The 27,519-nt window shown below is 32.8% G+C and overlaps 1 protein-coding gene across 2 annotated transcripts in view; it reads right to left on the reverse strand.

Moving 5' to 3' along the window:
• Window positions 1-27,519, reverse strand: part of LOC115891281 (tyrosine-protein kinase Fer) — a 169,624-nt gene that overhangs the window by 9,219 nt on the left and 132,886 nt on the right. The window contains exons 6-13 of one of the 2 annotated variants that reach the window (XM_030911731.1): window positions 21,818-22,060; window positions 21,230-21,419; window positions 16,400-16,585; window positions 12,831-13,028; window positions 7,342-7,518; window positions 1,586-1,799; window positions 1,035-1,187; window positions 848-970 (exon numbers count right to left, since the gene is read on the reverse strand). In XM_030911731.1, coding sequence (XP_030767591.1) covers window positions 848-970; window positions 1,035-1,187; window positions 1,586-1,799; window positions 7,342-7,518; window positions 12,831-13,028; window positions 16,400-16,585; window positions 21,230-21,419; window positions 21,818-22,060 — 1,484 coding nt within the window. The remainder of the gene's footprint in view (window positions 1-847; window positions 971-1,034; window positions 1,188-1,585; window positions 1,800-7,341; window positions 7,519-12,830; window positions 13,029-16,399; window positions 16,586-21,229; window positions 21,420-21,817; window positions 22,061-27,519) is intronic. The other variant, XM_030911735.1, reaches the window with a different exon arrangement.

The following is a 27,519-nucleotide window of genomic DNA, read 5'->3' on the forward strand; positions in this document are numbered from 1 at the left end:
GACACTATATATTTAGTTATATAATATGAACTTACGATTTTAAATATAGTTTACGTAGATAATTTATTTAAAAATTGTGTGTGCAACACTATGTGCGCATATTTGAAGTGAAACTTCTTACTAACAGCTATTAGTTGAAGGATTGAAGGACATGTTTGAAAAAGTTTAGTTTGAAATGTTGAAAAAGTAATGAATTAAAAATTAATAAATAATTTTATTCACTTTCACAACATTTGCTTAATGCAATGACCGTCTGTCCGTCTGGGGATTTCATTCGGGTACCTTTATCCACGTGCCGAATCTGGTTCCAATCGACCCATAATTAAGACAAATCCTGATGATTTCGTCCATTTAGAGGCATCGTTTCGAAGCGCGGAGAGCGTCATCCTGTAGCCCGTCTCCAATTATGCCGAAATCGACCCACATTTTTCTTCAATATCAAATCCTTAGACCCACCCTGATGAAGATGTAAAATAACGGACAATCTTTTCGCCTTTGATGATGGGATTTTATAGTACACAAAACGCCGTCAAAATATCATGAAGCTTGAAGACCCCATCTACATTCCGACTTTCAGGGTACATATAGGGCACATGGCGCTCCAAAAACCCATCTCAACTTCCTCATTCGCTTACCACGTTTTCGATCGTTACTACTAGCTCGTGTGTCATGGCCTTGAATTTTTACTCACAGTGCGCGCACAGAAGTTTCACTTCAAAAATATAAAGCTACGGAATTATTTTGCAATAGTTACGATTCTGGGTACTAATGTTTTCTTCACTAAGCCGATTGTTAAACTAATTTAAGCCGAAAATGTAAACTGAACGCGCTATAAAAATATACTAACCAAAATTTAAAGCTTCGGGGGCAGTCCACTTTATTGGAATCTGCTTCATCCCATCGGAAACAATATATTCCTCTTCTTCTCTGGACATCCCAAAGTCTGATATTTTGACAATATTGTTATATCCTTAAAACAAAATACGTCATAAGTTATACTTTTATTTTTTTATAAAACCATATTAAGTACGTACCTACTAAACAGTTGCGAGCTGCCAAGTCTCTGTGTATGCAGTTCTTCGATTCAAGATACCTCATACCAGCGGCCGCATCCAAGCACATTTTCATTAATTGATTTTCTGTTAATGTTGAAGCAGACTTTCTCAAGAATGTTAATAATGATCCACCTAGAATAAATAGTAGACTAAATTCTCAAAGTTTAGCATTGTTTTTTTGCTACGGACGAAAAGTTATTCATCTTCAAAACAGTCAAAACACATATGTAGATGGCGCCCCCTACCAATAGGAGTCATATTGGTATCAACATCCCAAATTTCTCATGTCAAAAAACTCCCAGACACTAATTTTCATCCAAGTATTGACGTTACTTCAGAAATTATTTGGAAAAAATCGAAATAGAAATAAAACTTCTACATCCCGTATCTCCGAAACTAAGCATTTTAGGACGTACATTTATACGAACTTTTTTAATTATTTTTATCTGCAGCATATGCTGCCGAAGTTTCCGGAATAAAGTTCGGTCCACCCTGTATATTATCTTAAGATGAAAAAAAAGTATCCTTACCAGGCACTAATTCCATAACAATCATGATTGGTTGCTTCTGAACACATATTCCAATCAATTTAACAATGTTTGGATGGTCGTATTGTTTGAGTATTCTGCCTTCTTGTAAGAACTTCTTTTTATGTTCTTCTGGTAATGTTACCCTACATGTCTTCACCGCTACTATATCGTTGCTATTTTTTAGTTGAGCTCTGTACACGTCACCAAAATTTCCCTGGAGCAGAAAGGCACAATGTGAGAATATTTTGCAGCGATTGGCATATTTTGCAGTTTAATATATACAAATTATTATCAATACTTTTTCAAGAAGGTAAAAATATATTAAAATTTTTAAGATGTGATATAAATAAACGACAAAAACGTACATTATATACTAATATAATAGGACCGAGCTTGATTATTTTTTTGTTTGATTTTTAATTAACTGTGATCTACTTAATCGCTATTATAAAAAATAATACCATAGTGCACCGGTTTTTAATATTTTAGGGATTTTACTTTTTACTAAAAATTTTTCGATAAATTATTTATTAAAGTATCGCCTATAGTAATAATCTACAGGGTGTCCCAATATTCTGTGGACATATAGCTACTAGGTATATTTGGAATCAAAATAAGTTCATTGTATACTACATTGTATACAATTTACCTCTATACAAAAGTGCTTTGTTTGTCCGCTAGAGGGCATCAAGCTTTAAAAAAATAAAAATATTTTTTCAGATATTTTATGAACCGTTATTCCGGTTTGTATAAGATTTTGGGTGGGTCTCTATTTGACTTTCACAAAAATTAAGAAAAGGAAAGTATGGGAAGGGTAAAACTACCCCATCCCTACATAAATTTTAGTATAAATTAGTTTAAATATTTTCCAACTCAACCGACGACAGTTTTTTTTCGTAAAATGGTCCTTCTAGAATTTACTACATTTTTTGTCTCTTGTCAAATGCCACCACGCATACTTTTTGAGGAAAAAAAACTATCTGACTGACTTCTAAAAAATGTATTTTGTAACATCAAGCAATGGAGGCGCATATAAATGTATTATTTTCTAATAATCTAATTGGCGAAAATAAGTAATTTTATGTTAGTATTACAAATTATATTTGACAATAAGTTTCATAAAAAGCTGCATTTTAAATTAAATAACGTTCGGGGTTATTTTTGATTGATGCCCTCTAACGAACAAACACTTTTGTATAAAGGTAAATTATGTGCAATTAACTTATTTTGATTCAGAAAATACGTAGTTGTTCTATGTCCACAGAATAGAGATGAGCTTAACAGCGACTTTTAAGTCACCGGTATACCGGTGACAGCGACCAGACGGTCGCTGGTTACTCTCAGGGGGGTGACAGTAAACCGGAAAATTGGAAACAATTGTGGCGCGGTTCTACCCAGGCAGAAAGCATGGCCTTCTAGACTGTCCTAGACAAAAATCTGAATATTTCTATATGATTTCTGTCAATTTCTGCTACGGAACATTTTTATGCACGTCGGCGTCCTGTTCTTTTGTCTTTTGTCTGTGTGTCAGCGTCAGCTCCCGAGGCCTCTGGCAAGGTCGGGCGCCATTTTAATTTTTGCCGTATAGATTTGATTGGAAGTTTGTTTCTGATTATGTTTCTGATATTTCGGCTGAAATTTATAAGTACAAAGATGTTTTTTGATATAAAGTTCCTTGTTAACACTTTAATAAAGTATATATGATGAAATCGACGTTTCTGCGTGTAGTAGGTATGGGCCATATTATCTGTAAAAATAGGTAATATATTAACTGTTTTTATATTTTTTTAGCTTTAAACCCAAGGATCTTGGGATATTCTTTGCCAAGGATTTTTCCGTATCTCTACTTTAAAGACTGATCGGTGATTTTGAGCAATTGAAAGCAAGTTATACAAGGTAAATTATGATTATTGAACTATTATTAGCCTACATTAATTTTCTACAAGATGAACAGAAATGCGTAATTACATATCACACATGTATTTTCATAGCAATAATGCTATAAATCTATGTATGTAGATTATTTTAAAATACAAATGAGGTATTAGATGTATATGTATCATATTTTTTATTCATTTTATTTTCATTCAATTCCTGTTTGATTTAATTCATAAAAGTCTTATGTACCTATATTTATGTTTTTTACATATTTTTTTTGATTCCAGGTTTTGTGTGGGTTCCGGTTGCCTTTTTCCTGCTTCCAGTTATTTAGTTTTATGCCCGTGAAGCTGTGAAAACATTTATGTATCTTCAAGTTTCTGTAAGTCAATGCACTGTTACTTTACTAATTCACTTTAACACAGCATCTCTGATATTATTTAAATATTTGATATTGATACAGTAGTTTATTGGTTTATAGCTCTTTAATTGTGTTGATTTGCATATTTACATTGTTCTAAATTCCAAATAAATATTTTTGAGTAATTTTGTTGTATTATTTACTACTAGAAAGGGTAAAAAGTATATTAACCCTCATTTAAACCTCCTGAACAGCCCGCCATTAAAAACCGGAAACGGAAATAAATTTCATAAAATTGAAATTGTCATGTCTATGTCATGTCAAATGTCCCAGCCGCCATATCTGAAAATTAGTTACCCAGGCAGCCACGCTGTTTCCATAATTTAACATTGACTTGACATTTCTTCTTGTATTTATTATTTTATGGTTACTCTTAGCAGCGACTTAAGTCACCGGGACTGCCGCACCGGGACTCACCGTCGCGTCGGCTTCATTGGTTCCTGTTTGCAGCTTGCGCTGGGAGTCGAGACGGTGACCGGCGCGGCGGCGGCGCCGGGCGGCGCGGCCTATCGATATGATTTTATTAACCAGCGACTTTATACGGCGACCAATGGATCCAAACCACCTTCGTACATAGACGAGAGTCTTGTCTCACACCACCATACTTGACGAGAGTTATCTTGTGGTACAAATTGGCGAATTCAGCCTGCTACAACGGATATGTAAAATCGACCTAGAGCGTTTATACTTTGGTGTAAATTCATCTCGTTGGTAGTTCATCACAGTTGTATAACTAAGAAGTAAAATATGGTCTCTTTGGAATAACATGATAAGGAAAAAGTTGGAGTCGGAATAATAACAAAAGTATCAGGAAATAAGCATTTTGTATTAAAACAAAAATAAAGGCAGCTTAAATATAGTTTGAAGCATAAGTAAAGGAGTACGAAGCACTGTGTGGACGGAAGAGGGAAATCAATCAAAATTTATAAGTAAAATTTAAAGACTGAGCCAATCGTAATCAAGGTTTGAAGCAACCATACATACACGACGAACTGTTCTGCAACCATATATACACGACGTAAATTAGCACCATCTATAGTGGGCCGAATCGTCAATTTGCAATTTAATGCTCCATAAGAGTGACTGGGCCCTGAATGGATCATTTTTACTTCTACCAGCAACGTCGAAGTCTGTTTCAGACGCTGGCGCTGCTTAAGCTCAATCGATATGCCGCTCTACGTCTATTAAATGGCTGCGATGTGTATTATTGTGGTAAACAAAAAGAGGATGTAATTGTAATAAACTAACCGACTGTCTCAGTTTATAATTATATACCTAAAAAATATCCTAAATCTATGTTTCTTAGGCCCAAGCGTAATCGATAATTTACAGCTGTTTACGTTAAGGTCTTAAGTAAATAAATATTAAAAAGCGTTTTGGATACCATTTCTTTTTTTCTAGTTAAATAAATATATACTACTAGTTGAAGCCTTCCGCCACGACATAAAAAATCCGCCACGACATAAAAAAATACTTTTTATTTTAATTAAATTAAAAACAAAAAATCCGGCGACAACAGTTTTTAGAAGAGCCAATTAGCTATCTTTTAGTAAAAAAAGCAACTTTCTAGAGCAAGTCGTTACTTCAGTAGAGACGACACAGATAAACATTAGAATTTTATATATGTAGATGTTCTTTTAGGAAGTTTATTTTAATATGACTATATATTAGAATAATTTTCAATTTTTATCCCAATGCGAGAGCCGCACAAATATTTTTGTTTCTGTCATAATAGACGTTGATTTTAATAGACCTCCTCCCATCACTGTCAATTATAATTACGAAAAGTTACACATTTTTTTGTACACGACTATGTTCAACTATATTGACAGATAATTCACAGATTTTTTTATTCAATATGAACAAAGAAAAAGTAATGTTTTTGTTTTTTATTCAACGTCATTATAAAATATAATTTTTATTTATTTACCCTCAATCTCAATTTACAAAATTTTACGGGGGTTTATGACTATTACATAGTTATACAATTAAATTTCTTAGTTAATATATAGATAATTAATATAAGTATATATATTAATTATAGCATAGACGCTCGTCTCCATTTTGCAATACATCGCATGTCGCACGTTTTACCGTTGGACTACATATGCGCCCAGATATAGTGATCGACGATACCACAGTCGCCGTCGCCGCAAGCAGTCGACAGTTTCTGCTCATCGACATTTTAAACAGCGACCAAGGTCGCTGGTCGCTGCTTACCGGAGAAATTGGTCGCTGGTATTACCGGTGACCGTGTAAGTCACCGGTAAAAGTCGCCGGTACAAAAATATCGCTTATCTCTACCACAGAATATTGGACCTCCCTGTATAGTTTGTTAACCTGGGTTGGAAAAATAAATTCTCCAAAAATTTTTTCTCATAAACTATGCGATGTGGCGTTTTTTTTACAAAAAATGTAGTAAATACTAGAGGGACTATTTTACGAAAATCTGTTGTCGGTGGAGTTGGAAAATATTTATACTAAAATTTATGTAAGGGTGGGGGTAGTTTTCACCCTTCCCGTACTTTTTCTTGATTTTTGAGAAAGTCAAGTGTTAAAGCACTTAGCAAAACATAGACACCCAAAATCTCATTCAAATCGAAATAGCGGTTCTTAAAATACTTGAAAAAATCTGTTTTATTTTTTTAAAGTTTCATACCCTCTAGCGGACAAACGAAGCACTCTTGTATAGAGGTAAATTGTTTCCAGTGAACTTATTTTGATTCCAAAAATACGTAGTAGTTCTATGTCCACGGAATATTGGGACACCCTGTATTTCGAAGATAATGTTGAAGCATCGACAGCTGATTAAATCTCTGTTTTGCGATTATACCTCCAACCAGTAATTATAAAGTTAAATAGCGGTTCTAACACTAAAGGTACATTCAGGCTGAGAACGTCGAGCGTCGCGTCCGCCCCATTGCATTCGAACCCCGACGCTCAGCGGACGCTAGCGCAACGCCAAATGCGACGCTGTCTGCCTGAACAGTCTAATTTAAGTTAAGTGAATTGATTCCATTTCGACACGCGGACGCTACTCTCGACGCTCTCAGCCTGAATGTACCTTAATAAACCTTAAAACGTTAACACTTTTATCGTTAATTAATTATATAAATTTAAATTTATTATATAAATAAATTCATTAATTAAAAAAAATCAATTAGGTAATACACTGACAATTGTAATTATTTTGTGTAGAAATTTGATAATATTTGCAATTTGTCAATAATTGATTGACGAAAAAAAGAAATCTTTAAAGTTAGTTTAACGTCTGTTTGAGTATTTGTATAATTAATCTCAACTGTACATCTAACAAACAGCAACACTAAAACAATATTTATTTTAAGCTTTCCATCGATATTAATTATTTGCTTTTCTTACTTTACATAACTTTGAACGGTATAATTCTATAAATAAACTTTAATGAACTAATGTATATTTATTTATCTATTATTACCCGTCCAATTTTATCCAGCAAGATGACGTCGTCGTTATTCAATTCCCACCTTTCTCGTGGAATGGGCTTGTATAAAATGGCACCTGATCGTTGGGTCACTGGTAGGCCGCTGTTGAATTGATACAGGATTAAGTCTCGTATACTAGGAAATGCGGGTCCTTCAAATCTATAATGACCCTAAAGAAGGAAAAAATGTTAAATAAAATGACTAGATGATGTCAATACGACGTTAAATAAAATTGCAATCAAGATGGCTGGTGTCGCCATGGCAATTTTCTAGTGACAGTTGTAGCTATTTTCAGAGTCGACATTAGTTTATGGACATTATTATTTATAACTTATAACAATTTACTTAGATGTACCTACAGTAGTTTAATAAGTAAGTATTCATTATTTTACCAAGAAAAATAAAGCAGTATAGTGTGACCAACGGATCTGTAGCTACTGGGTATCGGCAGGGGAACGCAGTTGTAAACAAAACACGCCCAATTTCATTCATAAAATAGGCATGGGCGTACGGTGTTATATGAAAATAATGTGTATCATAAATATAATACTCAGATTAATAATTTTTTTCAAAAAACTTTATGCTGTTTGAATCGTTACTGTTGAGTTAGCAGATAAACACTAAAAGCTTTTATTAAAGCTCCCTTAAGTATTTTGAATCATTTTATTATTGTGTTGTTAATATAATAGAAGAAATAATTACAGCTGAGGGTTGGACCCTTTGGTGTTACACAGCAAAATAAAACACTAAATCAGTACAATCCACCAAAACACTTTTAATTTTACACTGGACGCACGTTTCGCTAACCATGTGTGCCATCAGCAGATGATCAAGACTGAGTCTTGAGGTATATTTATTTATATATCTGTACTAACTATATTTTTTTCTATAATACATAATTCTAGATATAACTATTTCCAGCAAAAAAATCTTGAAAATAGTTAACTTTGGAAGCGCAAACAAAACATAATTTTACTCACTAGTAGATCCAATATTGCCTATTACACCAGATATGGTATCGCTCCGCCAGCAGTTTTTAAAGGTTAGGTCATTGTCTACCCATATGTTTCATCCAAATAGATAATACTTGGCTATATTTTCGAATTTCGCGTATATATTTTTGCAATGCAATCTCTCTCTGCAATATAATGGGCCGCTCCATTAATAATTATCTGTTATTTTGATATTTACGCCAAAAAAATTCATTTGATTTTAATAACCCCCTAAGCATTTCCCTGCAAAAGGAAAATTCGATTCTTCCTGCAATTTTTGCAAAAGCTTTCTAATTGTGGGGACGAGTTTGAATTCGAGATAAAATCTATTTATCAAATTCCTGACCACTTCGAAAAAGTCGTCGAGCTTTTCGACAGCGGTCTCACGTGGTCGTTTCTTTCCAGAGCTGGATATCATTTTATCGGGGTTAGTTTTCAGCCTTTTTTTATCTTCTGTGTGAATTTTTTTATAGCCCATACGCTAACTCCGGTATAAAGAAATATCCGCTCATGTTTACGTTTAAGCGGCAACTTAAGCGAACTCTCTGTAGCTTCTTCATCGCAAACCCTATTATGAACACAAGGAAATAAAACAAATGAGATTTCATCCACGTTATTATTCACTTACCTATATAAATTAGCTATTATTTCTCTTGTCTGACTATGTAGCGTCTTGCCCTTAACACATTTGTTCGTTTTAAAACACAAATATACGATCAAACTTGATATTAATAATTAAAAACTACGAACGAAAAACATTATAACAAGATAACAACACAATAAAACACAATTTAACTATCAAATATACGAAAAATATAGGAATAAAGTTTAGGATAACCGGTATAAAATAATGAAATAAAGTAATAATGATCAAAAAAATGACACCGCCACTGGATATTTCAATAGTATTCAATATTCCTACTATTTTCAGAAGAGACCGTGAAGTTGGGGATAAAGCAAGCGAATAGGAAAGGCGTAAAAGCCATGGCAACCGCGTGGTAACAAATCCTGTGACGTAGTCTCGCCAATCATGTTCGACGAATAGGCGGCCATGCGCGGCGATGCCGGTTTGCCAATGATATCGTTGAAAAATCTTCAACTTTCATAATATGCGGATTATACAGAATGAAAGAAATAAGTTATTAAATAAAACATATCAAACAATATGAACTACGTTAAAATTCCTTAGTAATATTCGTCAGAATATATGCTAAACAGATTATATATAATAAAAATATATTAAATTTATAGTTCATGTCTGGCAATTTTGCAATTTTATAGATAAACGTGGCAATATCGATTTTTTTTTCTCGCATTCCTTCCGTAGCTTCAGATCCGCTGGTCAAACAGTATCTGCAGGCGGAACGAATAGATATGTTTTACTAGTGATTTTATTTTGTGAGGAAAATTGCTTCTTGACCTCAAGGACTTATGCTCAAAGATATCCATATAAGAATCTTCCTGATAAGCGTTCCTTTGAAAAATTTGTTTTTGTCCTATTCACATAGTGTGGTTTAAAAATAACCTAGGTAGAAACCTGTCATTGAAAGTGAAGAAAATTAATTGCCGTAGTTGGCTCTTTTATGGAAAATCCATATATCTACAAGTCATCGTAAAATAAATCAAAGAACTACTTCTTCGTTTTTGTTGATAAAATAATAAATACATATTTAATAAATATTATTTATTAAACTATTGTAGGTAAATTAAGTAAAAGTAGACTGGTATAAATTTAAATAAGTCCATAAACTAATTTCGATTTTGAAAATAGCTACTAACTGTCACTAGAAACTTGCCATGACAACACTAGCCCTCTTGGTTGCCAAAATATTATTATAACGCCTAGATCATAAATAATTAATAATTTGTTTTATTGAAAAATTGCTCTTTAGTCAAAATCTGAACTAGATAGGTATAAGAAACCCTAACATAGTTTGAAAGAGAATTTGAATCTGCTTCGATTTATTTTAATAAATACAGGGTGTTTTTGAAATAACGAAGTTTTTATGTAAAATAAATTCTTAAAATAGATCAGCAATTTTTGATACCCCTGTATAAATTTAAGGAAGCAATAACATTTTTCTGTAAAGTTTATTTCTCTACCTTTAAACTCAGCACAAGAATTAATTATGAAAAGTAATGTACAGGGTGTTAATAATCTATTCTATTGTAGCATGCAAATTTAAATATCTTTAAATATCTCAAAAACCAAAGATTTTAAACATATTTAACACTTATAATAAATGTCTTTTTTTGGGATCAAGAATCCAAAAATGATATAAAATACCGGGTGTTCCATAAGAAAAAATATAATTTTGGTATGGATGTGTTCTGAATCGCCCTGTATATTTCAAAATAATTTTAAATTGTGCACATTGCCTAGCCACATATACCCAGAAAATATTTTGTTTCTGTATCTTTCCGTCTTCGTATAATCAACCGAGGCGAATGAGGTGCGCCACCCTGTATACTTATGATCTAGGGTTTACAATAATATTTTGAAAACCATTTAAGGGTACAGGGTGTCCCATTTTCGTATGTTTTCGAGAGAAGTGGTACAAAGATGCGGTTTTTTTTCACATTATTTTGCTACTTTTTTGGGAAACTAAAGATACTACACAGAGATTTGTTCTAGCCTTCATCGTTTCTGAAATAGAAAGCAAATTTAAAATTGTTTAATTTGTCTGTCGAATACCCTCGTATCTCGGTTGTGTCATAACGGTGAAATCGAAGTTATTAAAAAAGACGTTAATATAAGTTCTAAATGCAATTTGACCCCCTTTTAGGTTATGTTGTATTTTAAAAAAATTGCCGAAAATGAAACAATGCGTTTTTATTTTTTTTTTCTCACCCTGTATGTATTTTTTGAGAAACTGTGGCAACTAAAAAATTTAACTAATCGATCTACATCGATCCACGCCGAAAAATCTTTCAAATCGGAATAAGCGAAAAAAGCTCGATTTTTGCCATGAAAATTTTGCGAAATTTTGATTTTTTCAACTTTTTTTTGAATATCGACCAAACCCTTCAAATCTAAGAAACATTTATGCACGCACAAACTATATATTAGACGACTGATGGCGCCCTCCCATGGCCTATTTTTCGTTTATTAAATTTTCATAAGGACTCGTAGAAAACGATTTAAAGCTGAAATTTTGCCAGTATCGAAAAACGCAAATATCTTGGAAACGGTAAATATCTAAACGCCCAGTGGAGCCTCTACGGATAGAACTAGTGGAGCTCTACAATCGCCTTATTTATCGGTGTTTCGAAAATTTCCAAAAATTATTGCACTCAAAATCGAGATTTCCATCAAAAACTCTGAAACTGAAACTGGACTCAATTTTCATCTTTTCAATAAGTTATAAGATAATATATCATAAGATACATCATTTTCAACTTCGCCCTGTATTTCAGGAACCAAGAGGGATCAACTAGGACAAATCTGTGTGTAGCATCATTAATTCCATCAAAAAGTAGCACAAGCAAGTTTAGCAGTGATGTGAAAACAGCATCTTTGTATCACTATTCATAAACGAGAAACAACATAAAGCACATGAAAATTGGATACCCTGTACTCTTCGTATAATCGGCACCCAAAGCCAGAAATGCCGACTTTGTATAGATTGTGCATTATTGCCCGTTTTGCATAATAGTTGTAGCGTTGATTCAAAGAATAGGGAAGATACGCAACCTAATGGACAAATTCGTGACAAGGCTGATTTGATTTCCCCTTACGCCTCAAGTGCTGTACGGTGGAGCCTCTACTCGTTTTGCGGCCAACGCATAAAACACTCATTTTCTCTAATTCGGCTAGCGAAGGCATATCGAAGACGGTGTGCAGCTGAAAGCGACAGTGTTGCTATATTAAAATGTGTCATATCTGTAATACGTTTGATTTTGATTTGAAAATATCTTTGGATGAAAAATTTACGTTTATGTATTGAAAATTTATTCGTGTTAAACATACAAGTAACAATAAACAATAAAAAAATAAAGATTCTTTTAGAGGTACTGAATATTTCGAATGATTGAAAAAAATCGTTTAGTTGGCTTGGAAATGACGACCTATTGACATTTACCATAATATTTTACATATGATATTTATTTCCAAGCCAACTCTGACGCCGTTCTTTGTTTAATCATATTATATATTATATACTTTGTTTAATAATACTAATATATTAAATTGTTTAATGATAGAAAATTCGTATCATTAACGTACTGTACCCAATCCGTAAATCTACGGATTAATCCGTAGTTCTGGCAACACTGTCTCCGGCAACCACCCACTCTGTCGATTGAAAGCAGAACTACGGTACAGTATTCTTTATCCGCTGCGCTGTAAATGACTATCGGCGCGCAGCGGCGCAGTACTAGACTAAATCTCGGACATGTTGACTAGCCGCGACGGTATCGCCAACTACATCTCGGACAGGTTTTGTGCCACGAAATCGCCCATAAGGTTGCGCATCGTCTTTTTATCTTACCTCGGCAGTCGTTTGTACTATAAAATGTTTATGTCCACCCCAGCAAACTGAAAGGACTGTTTGGCACTCGTCGTTTCTCGTTGTCTCTCTAACAAGAAAATCTCCATCCGTCGTAAGGAGCCTAACCACTTCTTCACGAGGAAGGACTCCGTGGAACCATTCCTCATCTACCAAGGACTTATTAGTTGTAAGAGAAACCTACAAGTTGATATAAATAATTTAAAAACTAACCACGAACCATTAAAAGTAATGAGGAATATGTAGTTCAGAGAATAATAAAGTTTATAACAGTAAATTATGATACTTAATTATTACTATACACTTCATTACATAATATTATTTATTTTAAAAATATTTTATTGCGTAAAAGAACTAATTAGTTTTAATATTGTCAGTTAGTATGCATAGCATGCATAGGTACTATACTGGTGGGTACTAGACATCACTAAACACTGCAAAAAAAATACACAAGCTGCTTCATGCATTAATTCATTAATTGTTATTATTATGTTATATGTGCAAAATATGAATGCTAACGTACATTAACAGATATTAGGGTCTACTGTGCATTAATATTTTTTATGCCCTAATCCAATCTTTATATTGTTAATTTATACACAGATTTATAGTCATTTTAAACACATATTATCTTGACAATAATTTTAGGACTTTATATCTTTTTTACATAGTTTTATATTAGTTTTCTTTATATACAAAATAAATGTTTTATTTTGTATATATTTAGATAATCTACTTGAATAACTGGCGCATTATAGTTAGTTACAGGGTGAATCAATGATCAAGTTACAAATTGTTGAAAAACTGTACTACACAATTAAAATAATTTTTTAGTTAAGTTATGGTTTTCTTTTAAGTATACTCAATGTTTCAAAAAAGTATGACGGATTTAACATATATAATTTTTAAACAAAACACCCCATAATTTATGTTATTTTTAGGTTTTGGTTAAGATTTTATAATTTTTTTATTAATAACGCTAAATTTATATTAGCAACATGAAGTTATATGTAGTTTAACGAAAGTACTATAAGTACTATATAGGTTGTCCATAGAGAAGATCTCCGACAGTGACTCATTTTAACTCACCGAAAAAAATATTTTTTTGGATGTCGAAATAGTTCTTGAGCCTTTGGACAGACATGATAGAAAATACAATGATTTTTAGAAATAGAAAATACAATGATTTTTAGAAATAAGAATATTAGTTATAATTTGAAAGCAAATCACCTAATCTAAACAAATATTAGAGCAGATTTTGAAAGTATTTTTTGTTAGTGGATATATAAAAATAAATTCCATCCTTTTTCTAAAAACCTATTTTTTTTTAAACGATCCACTCTGTATTTTCAAAACAACACAATTGAGGGCCTTTCTTCAAAATGAGAAGTGGAATTATCATATATTGTTGACCACCCTGTAGATAAAGCATGATTAGAAATGGTTTTAACAAAAAAAAAGCAACATGAAGCAATACAAAACAAAAAAATAAAGCAAAATGTGAACTTTAGATCAAATATAGGTACTAAAAGATACAGCACGCTACTAGAATAGCACTAAAAGTTTTTTGTCCGCTTAGTAAACACAAAATACTATAATATTTTTATTTTTAAAACAATCAAACTTATTTTTACTGATACAAAACTCTCTTGCCAAGCCTGTACAGGGTAAGTCATAAAAAAGTGCGTATATTTTTAGGTTTGGTTTGGTATATTTCGATCCCAGGAACATGTCTGATGATATGAATAATGAAAATTTTTAATTTTTCTAGAAAATTTTTGGAAATTGCTTTAATAATCAGTTAAAAATATAATAACTTGATAATATGCCATCATAGGTAGTAGATGAAATTTAGAGGAAAGAAAATCCAGAAAAAATCCAATGGATCTCAAAATTTAAGTACATTTCTTTAAAATTTTCAAAGTAAAATAACTCAGCGATTTTGGACTTATTTAAACGGTAAAGAGAAAATTTGTTTCTTTTATCGAGATCTACCAGTCCTGAAGATATTTGCACTACGGTGCAGTATTTTTTACCCGCTGCGCTGTAAACGACGATCAGCGAGCAGCGGCGTAGAGCTAAACTAAATCTCGGAGAGGTTGATTAGCCAATACACTAGATGTGTGCAGTTCATAAACGAACCAGTTCCAATGAACTATTCCGACTCTGGAATGAAAGGAACTCTAGTTTCTAGAAAGTTCCTAAGGACCTATTTCGGGAACCGATATATAATAATATGTGACGGCAGCGGATCGGCCAGCGCGATCGTAGCTCGATGCTAGGCGGGAGTGGGGAGTGCCCACCGTATGTTATCGGTCCCGGCCCGAGAGTAACAAGAGGAACTAAATAAAAGACTAGTTCACGTACGGATCGGTCAGCGCGATCGTATCCCGAGGCTATGCGGAAGTGGGGAGTGCTAGCCGTATATTACCGGTCTCGGACCGAAAGAACTGAGAGGAACTAGTTAAAAGGCATTTACCGTTTAGCCGTACCGTACAACTCTTCAACCTCCAACCCATAATTCCGGTGCATGCGTATTGGAACGGCAGAACAAAGTAATGCTTCAATATAGAGATGAGGAAAACTGCGATTTACAATCGCACTTGAAACTTACTTCAAAGCGAAGTTTACTTCAATATACCCTGGTTATGAAAGTAGCGTTTATCTCCGTGGTTGAGGCTGCCGCTTCGGGAGCAACGGGTCGTTGGATCGATTCGCGACAGAGGTAGATTTTTTTTACAGCTATTTTTATTTTTTTAAAACTGTTTAGAGTTGTTGGTAACAACGATCAAAATACGACGTAGGTATATTTTGATTGCGTTGATTAGGCGTATTTTGATTGGGTTGGTTGGTAGGTTGGTAGGTATTATTACTTAAGAACTTACTCTCGAAAGTTACAAGTTTATAATAAAAGACAAGAAAATAACCCACGATTTAAATTTGGCGGGAACTGTGGGTTGGAGTTGGAGAGTTGCACGGTACAGCTAGACGCAAGTGTTAAAAGACTAGTTCACGGGAATCTATTCAATCCGCAGATCCGAGATATAATACAAGGCGACGACGATGGATCTGGTCATGTCTATTGCCGAGGCCGGCGCAATTACCACAGAAAATTGTCGTGGATACTGTTTTTTGAATTTTAAGTTTGTTCTTTGAATATTTTATGGGAATTTCTTAATTTAGGTCCCTAAAATTAAGAAATATCTTATAAAATGAAGTAGATAGAAGTAAACTTTTTAGACAAAAACAAGAAGCTTGACGTGACGAAAAATGCAATTTTTCCTAAAATAAGAGAGAAAACTTTACCTTCATATTTATCATTTAGCTTCACCTACACATGTGTCAATATTAAATATTTTATTATTTGCTCCAATTGATTTGTGATACAGTTTTAAACTCTGATTTTATTTTCTCTAAAGGAACTAGAATTCCCACCCCTAATTTGCACTTATTTCAGACTCACCATGTGAACCTTTGAGATGTTTAAATCCAGATTTGCTGCATCTTTTCTAAACCTTTATATTTAATCTAATAGAAAGACTGTCACCTACTGGATCGCCTCCTTCACTACGAGGCACCGACTCCCTCCGACCTTTAGTCCTAGGGGGAGCTATAGGCGAAGAAGGAGCACTTCTCCGCCTAAAAGGCTTTCTAAGGACATTGGGCAACATTTTTACCAGGCGATGAGAGTCGAAGGCCGACAAATGTTTGTTTAGTGTACTCTGAGAACCGTCACCCTGTAAAGTGTTAATTGTTATTTAAACTAAGCCTCCACCAATATTTGCTGAATTAAAATATCCGAAATGCTTTTTTATGATCAATTATTCAAAGGTACTAAACCTTTATTTCTGGTCGGTACCTACTTTGAATATTTCATGATAAGGGTTTGTAATTAATATCATAATTGAATAAAATAGTTTTGAAATCTGATGAATAAGACGAAACAAGCAATTTTGAAAAGGATATATAAATTAATGTATTTTCTTTAATAATACCTAGATAAATAATAATTGCTAAATCTCATTTTTAAGTTCTGTATACTGCAAATGATGATGTAATCAAGATTTACTCATATCCATAAGCTAGATAATAACATATAAGGTTTAGAGAGACAATAATTACAAAAGTGGTAATCGGGAATATCTCTTACAAACCGTTCATACGGTACAGTTTTGATTGTTTTGTCAAACCGATAAAAATATCGAATGCTACTGTGGCACATGGTTTTCAAATGCAGCTATTCAAATGATCCTTTGAATAAAATGACCGATTGCCTGACGTATGCGAATATTTTTCCGAATACGCTCGTTTTATTTTGTTTACGATAAGAAAGCCGGATATGCATGTGTGTTCTTTCATAAGAATGTCGATTTCATAAGCTTGATTTTCATGCATCCGATATCCGTTGGTACGATGCGATGGTCCGACGGCGCTCTGATTGGTCGTTTTCGCACCACTTTTAATCCGTAAATTTCTTACTCCAGCCCGTCAACGGAGAAAGATCGTACGACAACGGACGTTTTGACACTTCAAAAAGACAAATTTAATCTAACCTTAATAAAAATGTATTAGTACAAGGGCTAGCTAAGTTTATGAAGTAATGCGAGAGCAGTTCCGTAATAAGAGGTGTAGTACAAGGGCTAGCAATGTCGGGAAAACAAGAATTTTAAGAATGTTGGTTCTTAAATATGTCTTTTGCTATGCTCTCCTGTGCTATCCTGGCCAAAGTGCGGGAAATCTGGCTGCCGGTAGACTGGTGCTGTTCACTACTGCGCATCACATCTGTACAGATTTTCTCATTACTTCGCTACTTTTTTTATGAAATTAAATATGGTACACATATGTTTGTCCTAGCCTCCTTAGTTCCTGAAATACAGGCCGAATTTGTAATGCGCAGTAGTGAACAGATGTTGAATACAGATATGATGCGCAGTAGTGAACGCAACGTCTACCGGCAGCCAAACGGTACGCACTTTGTTCAGGAGAGCATAACAAAAGATATATTAAAGAACCAGCTTTCTTAAAATTTTCTCTCGAAAATGTTGCTAGCTCTTAGACTATAAGATAAGTAAAACAGCGAAATCGTTATGGAAATGAAAATATAAAATGACATCAATCACAAACAAATGGTACATACGATGAACGGAGGCATGAAACTATGCGATAACGGATGCATGAAAATCAAGCTTAAGATAACAAAAAATTTCCGGTTTCATAATACACCAACACCAACAATCATGAGTATCATGACCAAAGTATTACAGATGAAATTCAGATTGGTTCAAGAAGTGAAAATTACATTTGAAATAAAAATTTTGTCAAGATTTAGTCCACCTCAAATTACTGTTTTGTTGATAGGTAAAGGTAAAAAGACATATTTTGAAACCTACTTTGACATTTTTTTGTCCCATCCTACATCAAAACCTAGCTGCGCTCATGGTGAGGCGGGTTTAGTTAAAAAGTAGATACTTAGTTATCTCCTGATGTGGTAGGTATTTAAGATAGGCATTTGAGATTTTAGTGTGTTTTCTTAATACATTTTTTTGAAGAGATATTACCGATTTTTACTTTCCAACATGAGCTATCGTAACTATGGATGTGTAGGTACTAATATTCAAAGGTACTAATAAGGATATTTTAATTTTCGATTAGTACATAAACTACACAAGGAATATTTATATAAACACATTTATGGACATCTTTAATATTTGACTATTTGATAGACAATTCACAATCTTACCGATTTTGTTATGGTTTACCATCTTGAATTGCATGTTTCGTTTTGCGTTTTGCGCTTGTAACTTGCACTTTTCGACAAATAGGTTATATGTATGATATTAATAATTATGAATGTAGATAATACGACTATTTACACTTTTTATATACAGGGTGCAGGGTGAGTTTCCTAGGATATTCTCTATGGGTATCTCGGAAACTACTGGAGATAGAGAGTCAGTTAAATGGGGAAATGTGTTGCGGGGTCATAAATATGCGCTTTTCAGATTTTCGAAAAAGTTCATGGCTTACTAGATATTTCGAAAAAAACAAATTTTGGCTATTTTAAAATTTTTCCCTAATTCCATTATAATCTATTTTAGACAAAAAGTTTTCAGATAAAAGTTGTAGATAATCACATCCCTAATGAGACTGTGTTCTCCGATTTTTTCTAAAGCCTGTCATTTTTGACATATGACACAAACATATGTTTTTTTTAAATGGAAACCATAGTTGGCCATGACTTCATAAATAGCGCCATTTGTAAGCTTTTCAGCGATATAAGCTATATTATGTTTCTTTCACAAAATTACTGAGTTATTAGCCATTCTTATCTTCATCATTGGCTATTAGCCAATTCTTATCTTCCTTGACTAATTTCACTTATAGGGAAATTGGAACAACCTTCGTTGCACGTCATCAATGACACCATGCGTCGTCTTATGGAGTTTGCTGGTGGTCGTATTATGATGTACAACGAAGGTTATTTTAATTTCCCTATAGTTAGCATAGTTATAAACAAGTTCAATCGTTGCTGCTCTCAAAAATGTGAAATTGTCACATCCAATCTTTGCAAATTAAAATAAACAAAAATTGTAAATACGAGTTTTTCAAATGAATAAAAGCGTGTAGGATTATTGGTTCAACTTTTCTTGGCCATACAGTTTCGAGAATACGTTTACCGGTGAACGTTACTTATGTTTTTCAGAGAACGGTTTTTAAGACATGTTAGAAAAGTTAAATATTGATACTCGCGCATTAATAGAGTGGTTCCAACATGACTTCCATTATGACACACCAAACCCCCCCACAATGTAAGAAATGTTAAAAATTATTTCATTATCATAATTATCTAGACTCAAGGATAGAAAGAGTTGGACTAATTGCATTGGTCTCTCGGTCACCTGACCTATCCATTTTAGATTTTTTTTATGCGGTATCGTTAACAACAAGGTTTACAAAAGAACTTATGAACTTATGAGAGGCACTCGAACAGGCGGAACAGGAGAAGTTTAATTAAGTTGACCGGTTGTTCGGCGAGAATAGCTAGAAATTCAGTTTTAAAAAGATGCATTTATGTACTCAAAACAATTGCGGATTTTTTGAATATTTTCTAAAATAACTTAAAGTGTATGTATTGATTATTTTTTTAAGTTTTAGTTTGTGTAATGTAAATTGTAAAGAGCCGTTTAATAATATATTTTTTCTTTTTATAAATTATAAATCATAACAAAATTCGAACACCATTGGAAACCGTTCTCTAAAAAACGTAAGTAACTTTCACTGGTCAACGTATCTTGTATGGTCAAGAAAAGTTGAACCAATAATCCTACACGCTTTTCGTCATTTAAAAAAAATTATTTATAATTTTTGTTTATTTTAATTCACAAAGATTGAATGTGACAATTTCACATTTCTGAGAGCAACGACGATTGAACTTGTTCCCATGGCTAACTAAGCGAAATTAGTCCAGAAAGATAAGAATTGGCTATAACTCATTAATTTTGTAAAAGAAACATATTATAGCTTATATCGCTGAAAAGCTTAAAAATGGCGCTTTTTATGAAGTCATGGCCAACTTATGGCCAGTTATGGTTTCCATTTAAAAAAACATATGTTTGTGTCATATGTTAAAAATGACAGGCTTTAGAAAAAATCGGAGAACACAATCTCATTAGAAACGAGATTATCTACAACTTTTATCTGAACACTTTTTGTCTAAAATAGATTATAATGGAATTAGGGACTATTTTTAAAATAGCCAAAATTTGTTTTTTTCGAAATATCTAGTAAGCCATGAACTTTTTCAAAAATCTGAAAGGCGTATATTTATGACCTCACAAAACTGCAATTCTTTCCCCATTTAACCGACTCTCTATCTCTAGTAGTTTCCGAGATGCCCATAGAGAACATCGTAGGAAACTCACCCTGTATATGATTATACATTTTTTAAGAACTGCCATCTCTAGAAATTCGACGCTTAAAGGTATTACTGATCTTTATTAGAAATTATTTCAAATTGAAAAAATAACATTACTATCATAATTTTTAAGCTGTTGCTACATGAAAAGCAATAATTATTCGTTTTTACCAAATCGTCTATTTAAAAATGACAAATCAAGTACCTTTTTCAGTTAAAAATATGCAAACCGAAGTTATCAAATAATTCCCATAACAAAATCATGGGTTAAGATTGTGATTCCGAATTTGATCTAAAATTACGAATGCTGTAATACAAGGCTATAATATAAAATATAACATTAAAGTTAATTAATTGAAACTAAAAACTATAATGAAATAAATATACGCATAGAAGTTTAATTTAACTATATCGTAAAACTTAAACTACTTTACACATCAAGTTATTTTAATGAATTAATAATTACCTGTTCTCTTGGACTTTCTATAAAAGCAGGTTGATTATCAATAGATATATCACAACCCGATGGCACTTCTTCACAACCTAACTCATTTAAGGCACTTTTGATGAGTTCGATTTGCTTTAACATTTTCCGCTCCTGACATTTTAATTCGTTTACTTCTTTTTTCGATGACTCCAAACTTATAACTGATAACCTAAAGAAATAATTTAAAAATAAGTTTTACTAATTTTGAATATAATTAGATTGAAGTAATAACACTAAATGATTCGAACAGCTAAATTAATCTGCTGAAATCAAAAGCACATTTCTAAATAATCAAATAAAATGCAATAATATACTACACAGTATTACGAGAAAGTAAATGCATAAAAATTAAAACATAAAATCTGAAAAAGGTTTAGTAAATATAAATGAATACTTATCAAATGTATCAAATCTTAATGAACTTGAAAGATTTGCTATAATAACTAGAGATATAACATCTATCTCGATCTGCTATAAAATGTGTCTATTGGTTTTTAAACTATTATATTTATTTTATATTTTTTTATATATTTGTAATAGGAATAACATCTTCGTTTTTTTATTTACCTATTATTAATTTCGTTGGAAAGAGGTTTTCCATTAACTAAACTATCACTATTATGTCCATTGACCAGTACAATTCGTTTCTCTTGATTTTCCTTATTACTAGCTTCTAATTCGGTAAGTTTATTCCTCAACCATTCGACTGTCAAATTGTCCACTGTAAGTTGGTTGGGCAGAAGTTTTCCGGCTGAATCTTCCACCAAACTCTCGTCGAATGTAAATTTTACAGGTTCAGTAGGTGTAGTCCTGCAATAAAGCATATATTATGGAATTTAATTAAAAATAATATAAACTTAATAATATAAGTTCTAAAAAGTATTCAGCCCAGATAGGGTGGACAATTTAAACATATTTTAATATTTTCAAAAAATCCATATTTCCACAGTACAGGTCACAGGTACAGGTGCTAAAAAAATAGCTATATATACTGTTGATTAGAAAAAATACAATCTATATCTATATTTTTTATCTAAAGAACCTTATCCTAAGGTAGTAACTTTTATTCTCGAAATTTAATTCAAATCGTTAAAAGCACTTTAGTATAAAATTATAATAAATTGAAAATAAAAAATGAAACCTTCACTATCTACGTAACAAAGCTGAATCGGACCTATGTTGATATAAATTTGTTAGAGACTGTGCAGCGGTTTTCCCTAAACCACTTACTAAGATTTTCAACTTGGCTCTACGTACAAACACTTTCCCGGAGGCCTGGAAGAATGTGTAGGTTTGTCCAGTATTCAAGTCCGGTATAATGTCAACGTCATTGGTCATTACAGACCGATTGCCATTTTATCAAACTTTACCAAGGCTTTTGAAATATGCATATTTACGAAATTATTTTCCCAGATCCAAAACGAACTTTCCCCCAATCAGCATGGTTTCTTCCCAAAAAGGTCTACTGTAACAACAACAATTACAACAAATCTTACTACATTCATCATTTATAGAATACACATATAAAGCTATTGAAGAACACCAGCAGGTAGATGCAATTTTTATGGACTTCTCGAAAGCATTCGACAAGTTGAGTCACTCACGACTGCTTCATAAATTTTGGTTTTACAGAAAAACTCGTAGCATTCTTTTCGTCATATCTTTCTTACCGATCGCAATACGTTGAATATAATGGCCACCGTTCTTTCAGATTTACACCAACAAGTGGCGCTCCTCAGGGTAGCAACCTCGCACCTCTATTATTCTCCATTTGCATCAATGATATATTCAACGTAATTGACTGTCCATCCTTATTATTCGCCTACGATCTAAAATTGTTCTCTGTTGTGACCGACTCAGAAGATTGCATACGAGTTCAGAATTCATTAAACTCCATCTTTGCCTGGACTGTTCGCAACCATCTATCACTCAACATACAGAAATGTAAGAAAATGTCAATAGCACTAAAGCACGGAGAAATCATATACAACTACAAAATAGACAACATTACAATGGAAAACTGCGATATGGTAAAAGACCTTGGCGTCTATATCGACAAGCGTCTCAGTTTTAACTATCACGTTGAGGAAATCTGTAAAGCGTCACTGAAGGCACTAGGTTTTATATCATGCACAACTAAGAAATTCCACAATATTCCGTGTCTTATTGCTCTCTACAACGCATTTGTAAGGCCAAGGCTGGATTATGCTGCATTGGTGTGGTCTCCATTATATAGTAGCCACGAGCAACGTCTGGAAAACGTTCAACGTCGTTTTTTAAAATTATTATTTTTTAAAGAGGATGGGATATATCCTCCTTAAGGTTATGATCACGGCCGATTGTTGATTAGATGGAATTTCCTTTCTTTAAAGGATAATAGACTTCGTTCGTCTATCATATCCCTATATAAGTTGTGTAATTATCTATTGGATTCTCCTTCTCTTCTCGGTGCACTTTGCTGGCATGTACCGTCCGTAAATACTAGAATGAAAACGACGTTTTATACAAAAACACCAAGTACCGTCCTTGCAAGCAGAGCTCCACTACATCGCGCCTGTTGAACTTTCAACGACATCAGCAGACATACAGATTTGGATCTCTTCCACAACTCTCTCCAAAGTTTTAAAGGGCATCTGGACACTCGTTCCTTCAAACATTAATTTTTATCTATTTTTTTCATCTATCTTTTGTTTCATATATATATGTATTTTGATTTGTTTCATATATATATATATATATATATATATATATATATATATATATATATATATATATATATATATATATATATATATATATATATATATATATATATATATATATATATATATATATATATATATATATACTTTTCTGTATTTTTTTTTATATTTTATTAATTATTACTATATTTGCATATTATTATGTCTAATTTGTCTTTTGTATGGGTTAATTAATACCTGTTAGGCAATAAAGTTATTATTATAAAAAAATAATCTTATTTTTACGTAAGGAATCTCCCCACAAGAGACGGCACATGTTTTTTGAAACAACCCGTATAGTTTTCGACATATTTTGTGGATCATTGGATTGTTTGGAACAAAACAGATTTGGTAGCGACTTGAAGGTATATTTTTAGCGATACTAACTACGCTAAATAGTCACTTGATCATAGTGATGGGTTGTTATTTAACTATCTGTTATTTTATAACAATTATTTAGAAATAACATAACGCAACCGTTACTACTTCTAAAAAATAACAGATATAAAATAACGACACGTAGAGATCGGCCGCTCGTGAAACGAAAAACGAAGTCGGCGCTCTGCACCGCCCCGAAATTCTATGCTGCTCGAAGCAATTCCAAAAAACAACTAGTATGGATGGAAAACCTGTTATTTCGTCAACCATCGATACAGGCGGCGAGACAACGGACAACGGAGTGGGGAATGCGCTACGGCGAACGTAGCTGCTTCGGTCGATCCCGTCGACGGTCGTATTGCGCTTATAACAGCTTAAAAATAATAGGATATAAAAGAAGCAGGTTTTTTGAAACAGTTGCGGGCATAACGCCTGGCGGTCGAGATAACAGGAGTGGGAAAGGAAGGCTGCTGCATCGGTCGATTGTCGATGGAAGTTCGAAACAGGTTGGAGAATAACGCATCAGTTGTTTTAGATATATTGTTTTTCAACCTGTTACGAGCATAACGGGCGGAGGTCGAGATATTATGGCGCTGTATGTTTCAGTACGTTATTAAGTTTCAATATTTAGGTATTTATTTATTCTGAAAAATTTTCAGAATAATATTTTAAGATTTTTTAAAAATGTATACAGGGTGTTTTGAAAAATCTGGTCATTGATTAATCACGATCCTGCTTAAAGCCCTTGACGTAAAAAGCTGATTTTTGGAAAACGGATTGACTTTAGGGTGTAGAGGTTCGATAAGAAGGGATTTTTCGAAACTCGAATTCAAAGGGGGTGAAACCACCCTCAAATATTAGAATATTTTTTATTTAAAAACCGGTGAGTTTTCCGGAAAAACTCTTAAACACGTATATTTTATTTCGTTGTTTTACATATTTTAAGATTTTTTAAAAATATATACAGGGTGTTTCATAAAATGTGACCATTGAGTAATCACGATTCTGCTTAAACTGCTTGACGTTTAAAGCTGATTTTTGGCAAACGGATTGACTGTGGGGTTGAGGTTCGATAAGGAGGGGTTTCTCGAATCTTAAATTCCAAGAGGGTGAAAACGCCCCTCAAATATTACAATATTTGTTATTTAAAAAACGGTTAGTCTTTCGGGAAAACGCTTGGACACGCATAATTTATTTTGTTTTTTTACATATTTTGAAATTTTTTAAAAAATAATACAGGGTGTTCCAAAAAGTTGAGTAATTGATTAACCACGATTCTGCTTAAACTGCTCGACGTTTAAAGCTTATTTTTGGCAAATGTGAGAAAATTTTATCCAGTTTGTATGTCAATAGAAATTCTTGCTTTGCTTTATCATCACCATTACAAATTATTAATTCGACGCGAACGAAGTCGCGGGTACACGCTAGTTTAAGTGTAAAATTAATTCGAACTCTAGTGTATAGTTGGTTTACTTATGAAGAATATACTACACATTTTCTTATATTGCTATTTTTTGACCACAAATGGTAAAATTATAACTAAGAGCTTCTTGCCCGTCGAGTGAGATGCACCCTGTACACTGCTACGCAATTCAGGATCTACGCCGATCGAGGGGCAAGGCGTAGGTAGATCGGAATGTATACGTATAGACGAGTGGCGGAATTTTGGCTTTTTTATATCGCAATTTGTAAACAGCGCTTATTTGTAAACAACGACCGTTTTTAGAGAGGTATTTTAGATAACAATCGATATTTAGAAATTTTTAGACACCCTGGAAATACTACCACCGAGCATGTCATTGTAGCAACTTGCAACTGCGTTAATACGCCTGGCGGCGACCGCTTCATACTCTTTCAGATATTTAGCAATAAAATAAAGAAACCTGTTATTTTTAAGCTGTTATTTTAAGCTGTTTTTTATAAATAACTATAACAGTTTCAACTGTTATCTAAAAATAACAGTTTTGCCCATCACTACTTGATCAATTAGTTCTTCGAATTACTATTTAATATTTGGACAACTGAATATAACTAGGTCGCCAGCTAACCGCAGAAATTGCCGCAGACAGATATTGTTAACCTCAGTATGACATCACGTTCTATATATTTTACGTTAGTAAGGTATTTAAACAATATTGGTTAATGAATTAATATAATTCAAAAGTAAATATATAAAATATTTATAGGTTTACTATTGTTAATTACACCATAGGAGATATGCCAGCGATGATACCGGATGACAACGAAATCGTTACACAAACCGTCATTTAGTTATTTTCTTAACCAATAAATTGAAACTTACTTTCAAGATAAAGTTTATAAAAACTATCATTTACTATTTAAAAATAACTTATAACTTCCAGTTTAATTCGTAATGACTAAGCGAAGAATTTTAAATGGCGCTCAGTAAAGTCAAACCATCCACTGAAGTGCGAATTAAAATGGATTATTTTGTTGATGTTTTATTGAATTACCATAATAACTAACTTATCATTAAGTTAAAGGACACAATATTAAATTAAATCATTTTCTAAAATTAATATCATTTTTATCTATACAAGATGTCCCGGAAATAAGTGCAAGTATTTAACTGGTAGTATAGTTCAACCCCAGAAATACGCCTATGAGTTTTCTTTCGCGAAAATTTTTTTTTAAAAATATTTTGGAATTTTTTTTAGTTTTTAGCTAAAAAACATAGTTTCTTGATAATATGGCAACATAGGTAATAGATTAAATTAACAAGGAAGAAAATCCGAAAAAGTTCCAGTGGTTAGCAAAAAATCATTTTTTTTTGAAAATTTTCAAAGTAAAATAACTCCGTTATTTTGGACTTATTTGAAAAACGATAAAGAAAAAAATATGTTTCTTTTATCGAGATCTACCACTTAAAATACTTGCACTTATTTCTGGGACACCCTGTATAAGAACATAATAATATATAATATATATTATTTTTAATTGATAATTATATGAAGTGTTGTGGAAAAATTGCTATGAATTGAATATGTCAACCTGTACAAAAAATGTTTAATATAATGGTTTAATATTTATTGTGTTTAACCCAAAAGAACATTAGTTTGTGTCTATTATACTACTACGAGAATTTTATTACCTTCTAAAACCATTACATTACATACGATGTAGAATTTA

This window comes from Sitophilus oryzae, unplaced genomic scaffold (assembly GCF_002938485.1).
Source record: "Sitophilus oryzae breed Bouriz unplaced genomic scaffold, Soryzae_2.0 scaffold_1179_pilon_pilon, whole genome shotgun sequence".
NCBI lineage: Eukaryota > Metazoa > Arthropoda > Insecta > Coleoptera > Curculionidae > Sitophilus > Sitophilus oryzae.